This window comes from Lepisosteus platostomus, chromosome 23, assembly GCF_059453375.1.
Source record: "Lepisosteus platostomus isolate fLepPlt1 chromosome 23, fLepPlt1.hap1, whole genome shotgun sequence".
Taxonomy (NCBI): domain Eukaryota; kingdom Metazoa; phylum Chordata; class Actinopteri; order Semionotiformes; family Lepisosteidae; genus Lepisosteus; species Lepisosteus platostomus.
Window position 1 is genome coordinate 8,060,835 of NC_142633.1, and position 19,530 is coordinate 8,080,364.

A 19,530-nucleotide genomic window follows, 5' to 3' on the forward strand; every position below is an offset into this window, starting at 1 on the left:
GTAACTTGTAGTTTAAATTTGAGATTGAAAAGGTTAGTGAGAATGCAGGAAAGGTTATTTCCTGGATTTCTGGAGCGAAAGGTTACTTCCTTCATAAGACCTGCTTGGAGTTTTTAACAGGAAATTGTTCCACTCAAGGTAAAACAGACAACGTTTTACACCTCATAAATAATACTGAAAGTCAATGGGCACTAAAATACACCTTTATTTCATAAAGTGCTGCATGTTATTGTGGTCTTAAAAAAAAAGATTGGGTCGTAAAAATCAGTCAGAACACAATTTGCGTACCTTCAGAGCAGGAACTCGATCTGTTTTTCGGAGATGTAATCACATTTAAAACGTCTGCATTACTTTGGGGGGGAAAAATACATTTTGTTTTTTAAACGTGTGGAAAATCTTCCGAATGCGAGACCAGGACTGAGCTAGGCCATGCAGAAGAAAAATATAAAAGTATATGCTAACTGAATAGTGGTGAATTCTCTGACATTGCATAGAACATCAATTAAATCAAATCAAAATCAGAGTAAAAAGGGACTGTGGGATGTTGCCATATAAAATAGCCAAACTGTGGCTTTTGGCTTCGTGTTGCACCTTGAACATATAAATGCAAATTTGTGGTAACAGTGTACAGTACAAAGGGTCTTTATACACAGGAAAATGCTCAGACAGCCACATTCTGTTTAGTTCTTTCAAGGAACACTAATTGCTAATGATTTATATATCTGAACTCATTCTATCCTTGAAGCGGTTTGGGTGAGTGTAAAATACTGGGTGAATTAAAGCATTATTAATAGGGGTACTAAAAGCAGTTTTACCCTGGGGGAGATATAGTATTTCTAGAATGTATTTGTGCTTTCCATTCTTAAAATTGTGAGTTTTTTCATTTTTTAATTTTTATTCACAAGTCATGTCAATTTGATATCCCTAAAATGTAGTAGCCCTGTTGCATAATAAGAAACCTGAGCTACTGTTGATCGATTTTTCCTTTCAGGTTTCGTGCACGTTATGTGAAAAACCAAAGACAAAATGTTTAGAGCCAGGCACCACAACCATTTGTGGGGCGGAGCAGGGGTTCTGTGGCTCAGGATCTGCGCCTGTGGCTGGAAGGTTGCCGGTTCAAATCCCTCAGCCGGCAGAGGAATCCTACTCCGTTGGGCCCCTGAGCAAGACCCTTAACCCCAACTGCTCCAGGGGCGCCGTACAATGGGACCCCAACTGCTCCAGGGGTGCTGTACAATGGCTGACCCTGCGCTCTGACCCCAGGCTCTCTCCCTGTCTGTGTGTCTGCGTGTCTCATGAAGAGCAAGCTGGGGTATGCGAAAAAATCATTCCTAATGCAAGAAATTGTAAAGGGTTAATAAAGTGATGCTATTATTATCTGGACACCCTCAACTGGGGGCAGGAAAGACTGACGTGACGGCCGGTTCTACCGAGAATCGGATCAAAGGACAAAAGGTGCTCACGTGTATCTGTGGCAAAGCGACTCGATGCAAATCAGAACCCGCACGTTGTCTCTGGCTTTCAGCTGGGTCTTGCTTCTTTTCACTTCGCTGTGATCTGGATCAGGACACAAGAGCGAGAGGAACTGCGGATTAAGGACAGAATTATGCAGCTCACAGAAGATAACTATGGTTTTTACTTTGTTCACTCATAGGCTGCTTCTGGGTCAGCTCCCTTAAGATTGTGGCACAGAACAGCAGTCATGTGCAGGGACAGCTGTTGAAATCTATAATTCGCAATAATGGTGTCGGCTCCCGGTTAGCATGCGTGTGTGCTCAAGGACTCCTCCCACCACAATCGAATTGATAAAACTAAAAAAGGGAAATCAAAAGAGAACTGATCATCAGTGCAATGAAAAGTACAAGGGTATTTACTACTATGCCAACAAATGCCTTGGTCTTAATTCGTTACTCAGACAATGTAGAGAAAAGTAGCCGTTACTGCAGGATGGAAGAAATAACAAATTGTTCCCTTGGAAGGAAAATCTTTATTTAATTAAAAGAAGGCAAAATCTGTGAAAGATGGCATTGAATTGACAGTGTGACTCAAAAAAAACTGAAAATAACCTGAAATAAGAACAGACACAACTGAGAGGTTTTGCGAGACCAGTTTTGTGATTTACTGGGTTTAAACTCTTTTCCTGGAGACTAACACGTAGCCTAAGTCTTCTCCTATGAGCCAGACCGTTCCCATAGCTGCTGTCGGCACGGCAGATTAGCAGAATTTTACATGCTGCGTCCCCAGAGTTCGTTTCTGCTGGCTTTGTGTCCCTCTCAGAATTCTGGAACATTGACGGAGCCAGAGAATGTAAAGAAGTATCAGTTTCTACAGATGCTGTAGGATTTCATTACTGACAAAACAGTGTGTGAATTCAGTCATGGTCAGATTGTCTAAGATGATGAGAACTGGATACCTATTCATATTACAAAGGTAGAAAAACACGTGTTTTGAATTGTGCGGATTTTGAAGTTTCCCAAGCAGTGGCAGAATGCAAGTAACCCTTTCACCATGCATTAATTATGCATATCTCTATATGCAACGTCCCTTTTTATGTTGAAATAATGAACATGTGCCATTTTCTTCTTACTGCCACAAGCTCCACCTTTCATCAAGCTGTACTCTAATTGTATTGCAGTCATAGTTCAGTTTTGCAGTAGAACATTAGTCATTCTGCAATAATACAGAACAGTATGATATGATTCCTTATTAAAACTGTGCTTGTTCTATGATAAGACTTTGGTTGCAGCCAGATGCAGATGCACCAAATGGCCTCATTTGTAAATCTTCCAGCATAACGATCACTTGGAGGTCATTGATCAACTGGTAATCTTAAACATTGTGCTACAGTTCTAATAATATTAATTTCCTTAATCATTGTTATAATATATTATTAAGCTTGTAAAGACGGGACTTTAACCCCTTATTGTAGGTAAATTTGACTTCACTTCACACTCAGAAACGATGAAAAAATATTTAATCTTTTAATACTCAAAAGGACGTGGACAATTGAACACGTGAGTCATTTGCTTCTCGGCAAGAACAGCCTCCTCTAGGGAAGAGCTGTGAGTAATTTTTATTTTACAGCTTGGCATCGAGGTTTAAGTCGAGAACGAGCCTATACAATAATACCACAGGCATTTTTCTGTTGCGCATTTCAGTAATGAGTCACAATAAGAAATCTACAGAGGAATGCTGCAGTGAAGACCGTGTCCTTGAATTAAAAACAGTGAAAACTAAGACTTGCAAGGACATTGTGAGGCGTAAAAGTGTGTAGATTATAGTCACTCTGCAGGCAAGCTAGAGAGCGCTCCTCATGTGAATTTGTCTACAAGTTCCTGCAAATCAATCCAGTACCCGTAATAAAAAAATCCGAATTATTTTTGTTATACTTTTATATTTGTTTTTCTACCCATGATTCTACCTAGTGCATGCAGTGATTTAAACAGTGCATGACTTTTGATGCTAATATTACATTTTGAATCTTGAAAGGCTGACTATTCTTTTAAACATTTTTCTAAAGCCTTGAATATTTTGATATGTAGTGCATGGTAATAGTCCCCCTCCTAAGCCCCCATTGTTTCCATCTAAAACATTTGAATAAATACTTGGAGATGCTTTGGTAAATTGAAATCACATTCTGTAAAATCAAACATTAACCAATAGTTTTAATTTGTTGAACTCTTCCATGGAAAGAATTCTAATCATTGTAATTCCTATCAACCAGCAAATATTTTCTACCTTTTTTCTTTGTTCATATTTCTGAAAATGAAATGCTGTCCTTTACACATTGTGAAGAGCATATTAGTGTGTGGTTTGGTCTAGCGCCCACCTCCCTGAACAGATGAAAATGGAAATGCCTTATTGAAGTCCTACGATCTGAACAAAAGATGGCTGAAAACTTCAACAGCTGTAACAGCACATGTATGGGTTTAGAACATTCCTCAACCTACATTTCTGTAGAACCCATGTGGAATCTCATGAAATTACTCCATTTTTGGACTTTTAATTTCGTTCATCAGCTAAAAGCCATTACACCCAAAACAGCAGAACAGTGTGACTGGAGCGGTAGTTACTTACCAATGTGGACATTGGCAGAAAACTGATAGATTCCAGTGACTGGCGCTGTGAATCTCCCAGTGGTCAGGTCCATCCCAGTCCCCCGCAGAAAGGCTCCCTTTGCAGGTGGCTACCGTGACAACCAGAGTTTGTCAGTGTGAGTCATCAAGGAAGCTCTGCAGCATGTGAGATTCTTATAAAGAGCTAAGGAGCATGACAATCGCATGCTTCAATGTGCAAAGCACACATGCTTTTTTTTTTACGAGAGCCCTTTGCGAACAAATTCTGTCATTCACAACAAAATGGAGAACCCAAAAAGAAACGTTCAATGTTGGTTACATAGTTGCCACATGGACAGGCCATTCTAGAGCACTGTGAAGCTAGAAGCAAGAATAAAGATCCGTGCAGGGAACAGTGTTATATACTGTACATATTATAAATATTGTACACAAGCCTTTATAAAACTTTACTGTCTAAACACTTACAGGAATCAAGAGCCAGGTAGCAGCACTAACCTGATAGAACTATTAAACATTGACATACATACAGACATTAATGTTTTCTGTAATGCCTTACAATCTGTGTAATATGATTTTTCGAAACACATACATATAGAGCGTCCTCAGTGACTCAATTAAAAAAGGGCCTTCTGCAGAACAGTTGTATTTTTTAGTAAAAGGTACTGAAGAAATTTCATAATTCCACATCCAGTGGTCTGATCTGTCCACTTTTGGGTTATCTCATTCAGTTTCGTCACCTCTTTAACACCTTAAAGTTCGGTTCTGATATTGTTATATTAAAAATGTTGTTCCTTTTCCTTAAAGAAAACTTTCCATTTACTAGAGAGCCAAGCCCACCTTTGCTCTCTATCCTGTTCAGTTCTTGGCATTTTGCACTTGAGCTGAGCCATTAGGCCAATGTGAGAATGGGTAGCTGTGAAAAAGTCTGTATTACAGATAAAACTTTCTTTCTTTAAGATTATCAAATGTCTCACAGATTCGTTTTTACCTTTAGGAACCATGTTTCCTATGTAGCATACATGTTTTATTTCCCCTTGTTTTAACAGCTTAAAAAGAATAATGCTTGTTCTGAAAATGGTGTTGTCTGTTTTACAGCACACATTCCACCTGTTGCAACTGCTGTTATGTCTTTGAAAACCACCCATGCTGCTTAAAATGCAGATATTCCCTGAAATGAACATTGTGTGGAGCCACAACTAACTTGCGTTGTCCTAGTTTTGACATTGAATATAATATGCTGAGATGCATTAAAAACATTGTCATTTAATAAATCCCATAGATAGGAATAATCCATAATTCATCGGTAACCTGAAACACCAGCGTTGTTTTACTGTAAAGTCCATACGTTTTTACCAAAACATGAAACGAGAAAGATGTTAGTCATTTAGTTGAGTGATTCTTCACCTTGACCGAAGTCTACACCCCTCTGATTCTCAATATATGTTCTTGCGCATCTTATCACTCGTTGAAGTCATTTGTGTTTTGCCTTCTGAAGAAATCTGGAATGTCTTGCACCCCCAGAAAGGGTATCTCGCACCCACAGACAGTGCGAGCACCTTAAATAAAGAACGACCGATTTGGAGAGAAAGGATTGAAAGTGTTGTTTACAGGAGTCAAATGTAGAAAACATCCCCTTGCAGTCCAACCTAGGACTGTTTTTTTTTTCCTCAAAAAGGCACCAGTAAATTCGTGTGGATGAATCTACTTTCTTTGTTTTCCCCCTGGGCTTGTGGGAGAAAATAAACAACGAGAGGGTGGGATGTGGGTAACCCTACAGCACCCCCAGAAAAAACCACTAGCAATTATAGTCATTTGAGAAGCGCACGCCTGATACTGCAGGGATGTCTGCACAGACAGCCTAATTACCAGGAGGGTGTGAATGAATGTCTGAACACACATTACATGAAAGCTGTTAAGACCCTGCCTGACAGCCTGCTGCTAGATCTTAATGCAACATAATGTTTAATTCTCTTGCACAGATTTAAGCTTGTTTGCTTCAGGGTGTTTAAAAACCAGGTTTGGGAAGGATTTTAGTTGGAACAACTCAAGCAAAAGAAATTCTTGCCCTGCGGGCAACTAAAACAGCTAGTTGGGAGAACAACCTTTTGATTTTCTTCTGATTCTCTTGCTAGAAAAGACAGATACAATGAAAAATTAAACAGACGTTCACTACGCCAATCCATAAGGTCATTTATGATTTAAATAGTGATTGCGTACATACTGTAGATTTACTGTTTGAGTAGTGACAACAGCAAAAGATTCAAAGTAGAACATGCCCAGCGTGGTTAATGAATAATGCTTGCTTTCTGCTGGAAAAATTGAATTGAATGAGTGAGGGAGAACTGTCTGTGAGAGATGATTCCTGCAGACTGAGGTGTCTGCTTCACAAGAAGTGTGTGGAAATGTGATGGTGTGTGCAGTAATCCCTCAACACAAAAACATCTTTCGTGTAGATGGTGGACAACCTTACTGCTCAACGACACCTGACCAGTCCTCACTGCATCTACTCTGGAGGAGAGGTGGAACATTTCTCTTTTTCTCTGTAGTCTGTCCAGAGGCTGATATAATATGCGTCAATGCAGTCAGGATTGTGCAATTGGCAGAAGAGCTCACAGTCAACACAAACTCCACAACGTTTTTCATGTTGGCAGTTTGTCATGTCTTTCATGCTGAGAATTAATTGCTCCCCACCCTTCGTCAGGGAAGACACACCAATTTCTCAATAGTATCCCTTTACAAACGTCTCAAACAGAAATGACAGCAGAATGGAATAGTGGACAGGGCTGTGGATGCTTATCCAGAAGGTTTTGGGCTCAAATCCTACTTGGGCTCTATTGTACACTTTAGCAAAGATATACGTTGCTTTGGATAGAAGTATGTGGAGAGGAGCAAATCAACAGAAAATTGATTCATTTTGAGTCCTGTCCCTCTGACAAACACAACCATGGAACTTCCTTATGCCTTTTTAGTGGGTAAATTGATGACTGGAGCTGCAAATAATATGAATTATGTACTTATAAGCAAGTTTAATGAATCCAATTGCTTATTTGTTCCTGCTTACCTTGACTTTCATCCCTACTATAATTAGAGTTCACGATTCATTTATAAGCCACCCAACAATGTATCTCCACAAGATTCAAGCATTTCCTGCAATGTGATTCTTGTTCTTGTGAGCCCGTAGATTTGGTAAAGAATTAATGATACATTATATTTTCAAGGCACTGTTAAAGAGCGGAGTGTGTCTTAGGGCTTGTTCCTGTCCTCCAGTTCCACACTTACCGTCTGAAAATTCTGCAGCTCTGCCAGTGTTCTTTTGTCTACAGTCACCGGTCCTTTCAGTTTACAGTGAAACGCCTCCTCTATCCTCCTGTAGGCAGCCAGGCTTTCCAGTGAAATAATAGCAGGAGGCAGAGTGCTGGGACTGGACTGGCTGTCTGTGGTGGCTCGTCTCTCAGTGGCTTCTGATGGAAAAACCAGACAGATGCATTACCCCATGGTGTGTACTAGAAACATCAACCAAGATGGAATCGATGGCTCTATTCTGGTTCAAATGCTGCACCATACTTACTGGCCTCCTGATGGAAACAGATCTTAATTCTGTTATCTCAGTACCTACTGTAGTCTAAGAACAATACACTTTGTCTGCGGTTTAAAAATGGTCTTAGTAATTCACGCCTCTAAATAGTGCTTCCATATATTTAACCAGGTTTGACCATTCTGAAATTTCCAAATGTGAGGTAAGTGCAATGTTAGACATGTGACGTGAATGCTGCTTTTGTTAGGGCAGACATTTGTACTGTATGTTTGTACAGTATGTGATGCACATTAAGATAGAAACTGTAGGAATGCTCACACATTAAGCCCCTTAGTTTAACTGACTTTGGATTTAATGCAGCAATCTGCTAAAGAGGAAAATCAGAAACTCTGGATTCTACCTGCAATAATGAGGAAATGCACAAATAATGAAACAAAGTAAAAAAAAAAATACTACATAGGTCTAGAATTCAGGAATATCAGTGGTGCTCTATAGGGAAAGGTCAATTGCTTATGAAGGGTGTTTTTGTTCTTCATACATTTTAGCAACAATTATACAGAATATTTACAAAATGAAATTAAAGAAACTTGAATATTAATGAGAAGAAAGGCACAGGAACAAACTTCATTGTGTTGACTGTAATTCTTAAATAAGACAGAACATACAGAAAGTGTGTACAGTATACAGTACATTTCAGTGTTTGGAAGCTAAAAAAACAATTTGTGATGCAACAGACATTTTTCAATAATGGACACTTCTTCCCCTGTATTAGTCAATTAAACCAAGGATTTACTACATGTTTAATTATCTTAACATATCCACTCGGACCTGGTTTTCTAAATGTGACTGTTCGGTAGATGATGATTCTATCTTATCTGGTATGCATGAAAGCTCAGTGACAAATGTGCTATTAGTACAGTGCATACAGGTGAAACAGGTAACCTGCATGTGGCTCTGATGTTGAAATCATATTTTGCATAGGAAGAAGTTAAAGTAATGACACTGGGGCAAAAGTAGGCCAGGCTACACATATGTTTCCTAAAGGCATGTTTGAAAGAAGCTGGAAGGCCACAGAGTGTTTGGTAAAGGGCCTTTCTAAATGTTTTAGCTGTAGGGATTTATTTTCTGGTAATCACAATGTTTTTTATGATGTACTGGTTTCATAGGCTGCATTTCACGTCTTCAAAAAGTCTTCAAAAACCCAACTTCAAAATGATCATCAATACTTGTAAATGAGATAAATGTAATCCAGCAATGATCGTATCTGAATACCCAGATCGAAATGACCAGATTAAAGTAACATAGATCCCAAAATGTAGGATTATAGATTCTGCACCACTTTGTATCCTTATCCCTTCTTTAAAAGTGCATATCCACATTTCAAATGTCAAAATATTGTTCTATAATGTAATGCAAAGGTAGTAATGATTTAGTATTATCCAGAAATAGCTAAAGAACTGTATTTGGAAGGGTGGCTTGCTCAACTCTGGCCTGCCACCAAACTTTTCCCCTGCCTTTATCCTGAATTGTGGGTAGTCCCTAATACTGAACTTAATCTAACCTAATGCTGTAATGTAATCCTGCACACAGTCTTTCAAGATGTCTGCTCAAATCTCTGCTTTTCCATAAGGGAGGGCAAGCTTAAGTTCTGTAAGCAATCTACAGTAGCTGCTGTTTTGAGCAGCTGCTACAAGATTGCTCTTGGATCTTCATGCTGTTCCCCAAAGCCCTGGCTACTACAGGTACTTTCATCCACTGGCAGGAGCTGAAAGAGTGGAGGCCCATTGACATCAGCTCAATGAGCATAGCTCCTCCATGATCAGGGTCCACACAGTCTGTTCAAGCAAGCAAAAGGGATTGGGGACCAGTATTACTTAGATGAGATTCAGTATTTGGGACTACCCCCAACTCAGGATAGAAGTAGGTGAAGATTTCTGTGGAAGCCCAAAGTATAGCAAGTCATCCTTCCAAATACAGTTCTGAAGATACATGTACTTCTGGATAACACTGCATCATTACTACCTTTGCATAACTGGCTGTATGAACTTTATCTGTACCTACTCACTGCACCAGTTCTTAAATCTTGAATCCAGAGGGCCGACGTGTCTACAAGTTTTCCAGGTCTCCTTAAAGCACCAGTATCTGAAGAACTGGAAGAGACTGTTAAACTGGTCCCATTAAGCCGACAATGCACTGATTCAGGATATTAAGAGTCCAGATGAAAACCTACAAACACACTGGCCCTCCAGGAGTCCAGGAGCACTGCCTCAGAGATATAACAAATTCATGCTCTGTGTGTCCTACCTTTGATCATGTGCCGGAACTCCCTGAGCAGGACCTCCTGAGTCACTTCAGCCCCTGGTGCTCCTGGGGGACCTTGTGGCCCTGGGGGACCAGGGGGCCCAGGGGGACCAGGCTGAAGAAAAGAAAACATTTTCCATCAAACGAAACGGAACACAAAAACAAGGTGAGCATTTCTAAAAGGCTCAGGATTCCACATTTTCCTCTGCCAAGTCCTCCTGGTAATGTCAGAAGTGCTGCTTTGAAACCTACAGTAGCAGGGTTTCACATACTTACGCAGTGACCAATCTTTGAAAACATCACCTGCCAGTTCAGAATACTTTGATCTATTACAGGCAAAGTGCAGTAGTAAAGTGACAAAACTGAAACTCAATATGCGTGAGATCAAGTTCCATATAGTACTGTACGTATAACATAACCATAGTAAAACAGCTAAACACTACGGTTCAGATAACTTTGAATTAAGGTTATAGAACAGTAAATGTTTCATCATTACAGCAGTCTAAATTTTCTTTATACTCTATTTGCTCCATCAAACATCATTTTTCATAGGTTTCCTTCTCAGTTTCAGCCCCTTCCTTTTAATACTGATATTTTACATTTCTATCTCCATTTAACACTGAATAGTTTGAAAATTCCAGATGTATGACAACTATGGCCTTGCAATAACTGAAAGTGCTAATCAAAGGATGTTTTTTCTCGACAGTAGGAGCACCTTGTAGCTTTTAGTACTCTGGATTCGTTTTCTTCATTCTTGTCTCACGTCTCCTCAGCACTTTCTAAATTCATAACCTTCTCTTCAAAATGGATCTTAGAGACCCAGAGCTTAGGTTAGGTGGGGGAGGGAGGGGTGTGGCTGCTGTAAAATGGGTTAGGCCGATGTATTTTCTTATTTAGATAGTTTTTACAACTGTACACCAATATGTGGGGAAAACACGGGGAGCATGATTCCTGTAGGTCTTATAAGTGATTTTGTTTTTTCAATAAGACTGTAATACCATTATGAAAACCATTCTGGGCTAAGAACCTGTAAAGTCATAGCATAATCTCGTAGTATAATCTGAAGATGTCTGTAAAATCTGCTGCTGTACCCTTGTGGCCTAAATCAATCCAGTAAAAGAACAACTTATTATAGTAAAATACCCAGCTACTGTATATAACAGAGTACAAGTTGTTTTGAATGAATATATATATATACTCAGACAATTCAGAGGCCCACACTGCAATTGTGTGGTTTAAAAATAATGAAAATGGCTGTAATAACACAGTAATAACAGTTTTGGGGAAAAATATCATATGAAAACAAACAGTCATTTCTCATTTTTGAATCATATTCTTTGCAACTGCTTTGTCAGGACCTTTAACAGTAAGTTTTGGCAGCTCCAAGACATGAAATACCTTTAATATGCCTACAGACTCCTTCAATAATTTTGTCAGATGCTTGTACATTCATTTTTAAATAGAGGTACAGGTACTGTACAGTACAGGTCTGAATCTTACTATGTAGATTTTTATCAGTACAGAGCACTCGGGTACAACTGTCTGCTGGTCAGAAAAACGATCTTAAAGCCTTGCTTTCATAGAGACAGTCATGTACAGAGTGGAGTTAAGGTGGGTCTGCTTCGGCACATCCATAACACAAATCCTCATGGTAATTCAGTTTCTGAGAGCAAGGAATACTATCACATGTAGCTGACCCTCAGCATCTTCATGACCCTTCCTGAATTTTAGAATTAATTCCATAATTCGCATTTTGTAGGAACATTTCTCCTGTGGAATGCTATATCATCCAAAATACATGATCACCGATGTAACAAGTATAATGTGGCAAAATCAGTACTACTTTCTGCATTTTTGCAAGTTTTTTGCAAATACACATAGGCTATGTCAGCCTGAAGGACAACTTCAAGCAGATTAATGAAGGGAACCCTAGGACACAAGGAATTAAACACAGGTGCATTTAGAACTGAAAATAGGAAGCACTTCCTTAAAAATGTTAGTCATGTCCATCTAGATTATCTATTCTGTTGCCAAAACTAATGTATATCTCTTGAGATCTTTTTCAACAGAAATTACAACCGAATGTGTAGGATCCAACAGCCTCCTGTCAATTTCTGAATATCAGTTTCTAAAGTCTTAGGAATTATGAAAGCCGAAAAAGAAACTCTTCTGCCGGTCTGCACCCACACGGACGGGCAAACCCAGTTAAAGTCCTGAACAGGCTGGAAAAAAAATAGCTAAATCCCCGTCACAACATTTCTGCCTGAAAGAAAAGAAGACTGGACTTACTAGAGGCCTCTTTCTCTTTCTGCACTTCCCTGGGAAGTTGTCCACAGGACGCTTTACAAAATCCATCCATGATCCATGAGGGTCCACACGATGAATCTCGGGAAGCTACGCAGATAAAAACAATCACTGCGGTATTTGAAAAGGTCAATGCACAAGCCAGCAGCTGTGAATTAGGTATTTACCACTCATGCTTACAACTTTCTAAATTTCAATTATCTTGCTTGTCGGTTAAGTTTCTCTTTGTAGCTTGTTTTTCCATATTTGCCATACTTTCAAAGTTCACTTTTTCTAATACTTATGTACATATACAGTATGGAAGACACTCAACGCAGTTAGGCTAAGACAATTTGATGGCTAATATACTGACATCAATTGCTGGGAGAGGAGGGTGATTGTTTTTATAACATTATTTTATGCAGAAAAGACAGGCCTCTTTCATCCAGTTGTGTAGGGTACTTTTTGAATAAGAACAAAGAGGTTTATTCGTGTAATGTGCTTGTATATATTTCAACCGTAGAGTGAGCATAATGCCCTGATAAATCATGCCAAATATGAGCCACAAAACTTTACGCCATTATCTAAAATATGCATTAAATTCATGGTTTCTGATTTCACCCAGTTAATCGTATCCCATGGAATCTGTGAAAAGAGGAGAGACCATAGGCAGCAGCTGTTTAGGGATTATAGTAGTTGACAGCAATAAGACATCATCAGCAACAGCTCATGTTCTTGTAGTGCCTCCTGAAATCCCACAGTCTCTGTACTAATCCAAAATGTTGTTGCCAGAAGCTCCATCAGAGGCCTTTTCCTCTTCAAAGGAAATGTAACCAAGGCTCTGTATTATCTGTATCAACTATGAATGATGTAAAAAATCTATTTAAATTATCCATCGAGATACCTCCTATAACAAGGGATGCAAAGAGTCGCGGTGCAGTCCAGTGAAGATTTGAGATGGGTTTAACTGTAACGAAAATGGACGTTTCCAGAGAACAGTGAAGGAGACACACACAAGGTGTATTGCCCTGAATTGCAACAGTGTTACAGAGGGTTTTATAGTCTGAGTCCAGCCATGTTATTACCACGAATGGGGGTTTAAGAGTCTCCATTTCTCTTATGGTCCAGTGGCTATTCCTGATGTTATCCTGACTTTCAGCTATTTCTAAGGTGTCACATACAACAGCAGGTGTCTGTTCAGAATTCTCTCAAGCTTAGTCAAGAGCAATGACCCCAGGCCAGAGCCAGATTTCTACAAATCCAACCAGATCTGAATAGAAAAGCCTGGCTTAGAACATCTTCAGTTTTTTCACCTGGAATTTTGATTATAGTTTGTCATCTGTGTTGAACGATGTAATGGGCCTATAGTTAAAACAATGTTGACAATGTTTCTCTCTAATGTGCAACATATACAGTATAATTGTTTGTATACCCACAGTGGTTTCAGATATTTGATAATCTGCTGAATTTTCTTTACTTGCAATATCTCCTTCATGCAAAATTCTCTCCTCCTCTGGCAGTCAGTTTATTAATTGTTGAAAACAAACACAGTTAAGAACAAAGGTATCATTAGGAAGAATGTTCTTTCCATAATCTTATGTTCTATCTACGGTAGATTGTTTGCTAGTAATGAAGTGATCTGAGGGTCTGTTCCATTTCTTGAATGAAGCCAGGGCATCGACTATAGAACACGCTGCCCAGCCACGTTTCCAGACTTCCTCAACCCTTTGTTTAAAAAAATACCTAGTGTTCTATAATGAGTTTTATATGCACCTCCTGGTGGTAATATTATTTCCTTGCACTTGTATAGTGCTTTTCTAGGCACTGCTTAGCTTCAGGGGGCTGCCAGTGGTGAGTTAAAGGTTGATATACAGCAGCTTGTTTCTGCTTGTGCCCTTTGGTTAATGTTTTTCTATAGACTCTATCAAATAATACTGGCCATATGAAGCCTTGTGACTTTTATCTACTAGCAAAGACATCTTTGAGAAAATCTAGTAGAAAATTATTTATTGGGAAGAATGGAGATGTGAAAAGGTGAAAGTGTATTTCACCCAAGACTTACAGTAACATTAATGGTTAAATTAATAGTTCATTTTTAATTAAAAGCATCTTAATGTTGGGTTTGTTGAAGAGCACATCTCTAACTTAAGTCCCCTCAAATCACAAAGATGTCATTATCCAGCCATGCAAAAAGCGGGACATTTATAATAAAAGGTGAATTAGGGACATATTCATTAAAGTGTATATCCTATCAGCCACTCAGTTCCCCTCCTTGTCTGAGAGTTGTCTATACAGTTCTATTTTTTAACAGAGTACATATTATAATTAGGGAGGCACATTTCACGACCTGTAATTCAGTCCACCTCGGACTATAGCCTCCCATGAAGCCACATAATGAGGAATTATTGCACAATCACACTATTGTGTTGCTTTAATCATTTCAATTAGTATTCTCATTGCTATAAAGTGTGTAATTAGCAGATAAGCAGCACTGTAGTTAACTTTAAAACTCTAAACTTTACATCCTTGCAAATGTATACTGCAGGATTTGGCAGCTATAAGGTACACTATATTAATATATATTGCAATGCCTATAGTGACTGCCATATTTCTTTCTTTCATTCAGAGTAAGCTTCTTGTAAAAGAAAAACTATATAAAGTATAGAATTAAAATGTAAAACAACAAAAGGAATGTGCATTTTCACTAATATTTTCAGTACACAGCAGGCAAGGGGATTATTAAAGACAATAAACCAAAAAACCTTCTAACTAACATTACAGATGTTAGTCACCTGCCAGTCAAAGGTCTGTCTGAGCATTCACTTCTATGGAACCTTTAGTGAATCTAACTTGCATAAGAGGGAAGGTGTTATCTGTCAGTAGATTTCTTTCTTTTGACTTAAACGATGTGGTCTTGAGCTGCAGCTTTCGCAAAATGGAAGCACTCCTACACATTGAACTCAGTTTTGGTGCCTGCTTTCCCAGGTTTGGAAACTGAACTCGGTGATGCGATCTTTTGCACTTTTCTGACACAAAGAAAGGATCAGCCAGCAGTATACACAGTTGTAGCCAGCTGCAAAGGGCTGCTCATTGACAACAGTTGTTTAAGTGGATGATTTAAAGCATTAGGCCAGGTTGTAAACTAATCCTGAAACCCTACAATGAAACTCCCTGGCAGCAGCTCTGCAGGTAGACTAGTGTCCCTGAGCTCAGACATCCTCTGTTGAAGTTCACAAACGGGTTCCCTGCTTGTAACGAAGTGGGCGAAATCCAAAATGCAGTAGCTGGGTTTTCGGAAGTACAGGATGAGCAGATTCAGATGAGCAGCATAGTCCGACACAGGTTGGTCCCTGCCCTGTAACTGCAGGTTCCACCCAGTGACTCCTGATGCACACTGCTGTACCTTCCTGAACAGTCCACTTCACTCTGCTCTAATACACCCTGCAGGCCAGCCCTTGTTCCATGCATAGCAGGAGCTCTACCATAAGAGCCAACAAGAAATGCCAATACCTCCATATTAGGTAACCACTTCAAACCCTTCATTGCTCCATGTAAGATGCTAACTTCAGGTTATTTGCACACCATAAAATGACTTGTCCACAACTTTGGCACAACTCAAAAGATGCACAAATCCGTTGTCCACATATAGGTGAATTACATCATACACAGCTGTGCTCTCATATAGTGCCAAAGAAAAATACGGGCAACGTGTAATTTTCTTCAGCTTCTCTTCCACGTTTTCATGCAGATCTGAAACTTGACATGAAGCTGACCACTGAAAAAGTTATTTTCAAAACTTTGTGCCAAGCTGTCATCACCAAATTCTTTTACCTTTTGCTCTGCACATAGTCTCTCCATCAATCAATGACTTCATATCCTGTGACATGTCCAGTGCAACAAGGCGAGATGCGGTAAGTTATTTACTCTGCTAAAAGAACTTCATTGAATTTTACAGGACTAAATCCAGAGCTTCACCAGTATTTTCCATGTATCCTGCATTGTGATTGGAAATTTGGTACTGGTTCAAGCTATATGTTCATGCTTGATGTCCTGTAAAAAAAATGCTCACACTCCCATCAAGCTTGGAAGACTCAATTTCCTCTGCCTACCTTTCCCCGACTTCTGCTTATGATTTTACTAAATGAGATTTAAGCAAATACAATATACAACACATTCTCTAATTGACATACTACTGTATATGAAAACTTCATATCTGAGGTGTGGAGAAATAATAATTAGTAATATTATGAAAAAAGTGGCATAACTATTTTGCTTTATGTAAGCATTTATTTTAGCATAAGTGTTTTTTTTTATTTGAGGGGAAGAAAGTTTCTAGTACTAGCATCAGGTAAGGAGATACTGTATCTTGTCTATCTTAACAGAAAAATGGCAGGTCAGGTGACTGAGGACACAAGTGAGAGAAGGGTTGGATCCTAGTGGCTATGGGGATCACTTCTAAAAATTAAACGCTCACATGTTCTCTGTAGCCTTTAGGTATTCTTTACAGGGTGATCATTAAAAACAATTCTCCCCTGGGCTTTGTTGCTGAACCCAAACCAAACAGCCAAACTGCTGCATTGCTGAAAGAATATGAATCTGCACTATTTATTGTAATTTATCAGGTGAAAGAGTACAGTGAACAAACAATAAGTAATAATAATTGCTTACGCTAATATAGCGCTTTTCTGGACACTCCACTCAAAGAGCTTTACAGGTAGTGGGGACTCCCCACCACCACCACCAGTGTGCAGCCCCACCTGGATGATGCGATGGCAGCCATAGTGTGCCAGAACGCTCCCCACAAAGTAGTTTGTGACTCCAGTTGTTACATCCCTAGTATAGTGTATGGCAGCGATGCATTGTGCTTAGAATTGCATTGTTGTTGGACGGATCTCAATGCAACACAGCAGCACAGAATGCAGGAGGTGTGTCAAAAAGCAACTGCTAGGTTTAGTTTGTCTGTTTCTCCTTCTCCAAGTCACAACAGAAGAAAAAAAACAGGAATTCTGTTTGCTGCGTCACATTGTCTCCCCCCCAAAGCCTGCTATTTTAGTAGACACTCAACTGGGAGCACCTGGATGGTAGATGTGCAGTGAGGTTTTATTTAGATTTTACCTCAAACACAAAAAAAGATTACAGCAATACGTTCGATCATGGGGAACAGTAAAGGATACAAAACTAAACACTGCTAGCGGCTTACAGCATTTCTTAAGCATTCATCCTGAAACAAAATGAACCGCTCGTTTCCAGGATTTTTAACATACTGGGGCTTTTACAAAAGTGCTAATCGAAAAGCTCACCAGAAATTTTAAAATTGAAGTCACGCGCCCACTTGTCCTGAATGCAAAGCACTATAATTACATAACATAATCCAGTGAGTCACACTTTCTGCTTACAACTGTTGTTGGAAAATCTTGCCTAAAGATACTATTAAATGGTGCCAGACATCAGAACTGGTTACACTATGTACCTTCTCTCTTTTTCGGGAAGCAACTGGCTTATTCTGTGCACTGTGCGTTGCTTGACATCTCTCCAGGATCATGTTTTCTTTAATGCCGCTGTGAGAGAGTTTTTGTAAAGGACTTTCTTACATACTGTAAATGCATCGTCTTTAAAACAGACCTCTTTTTTCCCAGATTAGGTCTGCTGACAGTTGCGTTAACCTGCTCTAATCAACTTTGCATTCCATATAAGGGAATAAAACTGTAGCTATTACAGTATCGCACATCTCCCGTAATAGCGCAATTTATTCCAAGAGAATTTTATCTCAAATATCTTGAATTGTAATTTCTGTTTTCCATCAGTAATGTTCTTCCTACTCCTGGATTTGGTGACAGTAAAGCCTGCTATTTGGCTGTGATCCTCCAGGATATATCAGCACAGAAACGCAGAAAACTCATCAAACACGTCTACTGAGGAAAACACTGAACATCACCAGATGTTGATGTTCTTTCAAAACACAGAATCTGTTGCAGATCCATACACATACCTTTGTGTGCTATGCTAAATAGAGTATCTAAAATCAAAAAGTTGCACACAGTTGCTTAATCTCACTTATTTTGTAATAGACCTTTTATAATGGTTTTCCACTTATTCACCAGTGTTGTCAAGTTACTTTTATGTATAAAAAAATTGACATTTTCTGAACCGAAAACAATATGGTAAGGTACATTTCAGTAAATTTGGGGTTCACTTAAATTATCATGAGCTCAGGAGGGGGGAAAAAAAGAGCAGACACTGGAGTCATAAAGTCCTAGTCTACATGGTCAAATGCTGTCACCCTTCTGAAAATACCAGCACAAAAAAAACACAGAAAAAGGCCAACAAGGCCCAATCTATTGAGAAAACTACTACAGGCATTAAAAAAAGGTAGATAATTTGTTGTGGATACAGGACATCTGCATATCTTTGTGCACAAGGCTAAATGGAGGATCTGTCCACTAAGATCAAGACAGTGGCTGAAACTGAAGCCATTGCTTCATTTCAAAAGTTCAGTGGAACGTCACAATACTAAGTACAAAGCACAAGCTTGCTCAGTGACCCAAGAAAGTTAATGAGGTATTGTGTATAAATCTCTTTAAAACTAAGTGTTGAGAGCTTAGATCTCTTAAACATGTGCTCACGTGTAGTCCAATTTTTTCCACGTTGCTGTGTAAACAGCCTGGCATAAGCACAATGCACTCTAAAAAGAACCTGGGAAAACATCAGTAATCTTCATCCATAAAAATGTTCTAGTGTTTACAAAGTCTCTCATTTGTAGCTGTCTGGCACATCAAAACAAGTCTGAAATACTTTGTTAAAGTTGCTTGTAGTTCTATTACCTTGGAGCTGTCATAAACTTCACTTCAAGTCATAAACTTAAGCTCACGGTGCAAGACTTCACTTACTTAAATACATGTTTAATTCTCTTTGAAAATGTCTTAAATACATTGGTGGTGAAAGACCAAATGTGTTGTGAAAGGCACTATCTTAAAGCAACTGCAGCAACATGCATAACAGAGATCCTAAGAATAAGATATTATAAAATGGCCAGCAACTATATCACCCTCCAACACACAACTGGCAGCCCACTGAAGCTCAGCAGGTGTGAGCCTGGTCAGTACCTGACCCCCTGGAAAAGCTAAGGTTGCTGCTGGAAGAGGAATTAGCAGGGGACACTCACCCTGTGGTCTGTGTGGGTTCTAATGACCCAGTATAATGATGGGGACACTATACTGTAAAAAAGCACTGTCCTTAGAATGAATTTCTGACTTTCCGTGGCCATTAAAAATTCCAGGGCATTTCTTGAAAAGAGTAGGGGTGTTACAACAGTGTCCTGGTCAAATTCCCCCTGGC

At 39.2% G+C, this 19,530-nt stretch overlaps 1 protein-coding gene across 2 annotated transcripts in view; it reads right to left on the bottom strand.

Annotated features, from left to right (window-relative positions):
* c1qtnf12 (C1q and TNF related 12) overlaps nt 1-19,530 on the bottom strand; it is a 53,777-nt gene that overhangs the window by 6,764 nt on the left and 27,483 nt on the right. Inside the window, exons 2-6 of one of the 2 annotated variants that reach the window (XM_088616995.1) lie at nt 12,202-12,306; nt 9,916-10,027; nt 7,356-7,537; nt 4,078-4,186; nt 1,464-1,557 (exon numbers count right to left, since the gene is read on the bottom strand). In XM_088616995.1, the coding sequence (XP_088473121.1) occupies nt 1,464-1,557; nt 4,078-4,186; nt 7,356-7,537; nt 9,916-10,027; nt 12,202-12,306 (602 nt within the window). The remainder of the gene's footprint in view (nt 1-1,463; nt 1,558-4,077; nt 4,187-7,355; nt 7,538-9,915; nt 10,028-12,201; nt 12,307-19,530) is intronic. The other variant, XM_088616996.1, reaches the window with a different exon arrangement.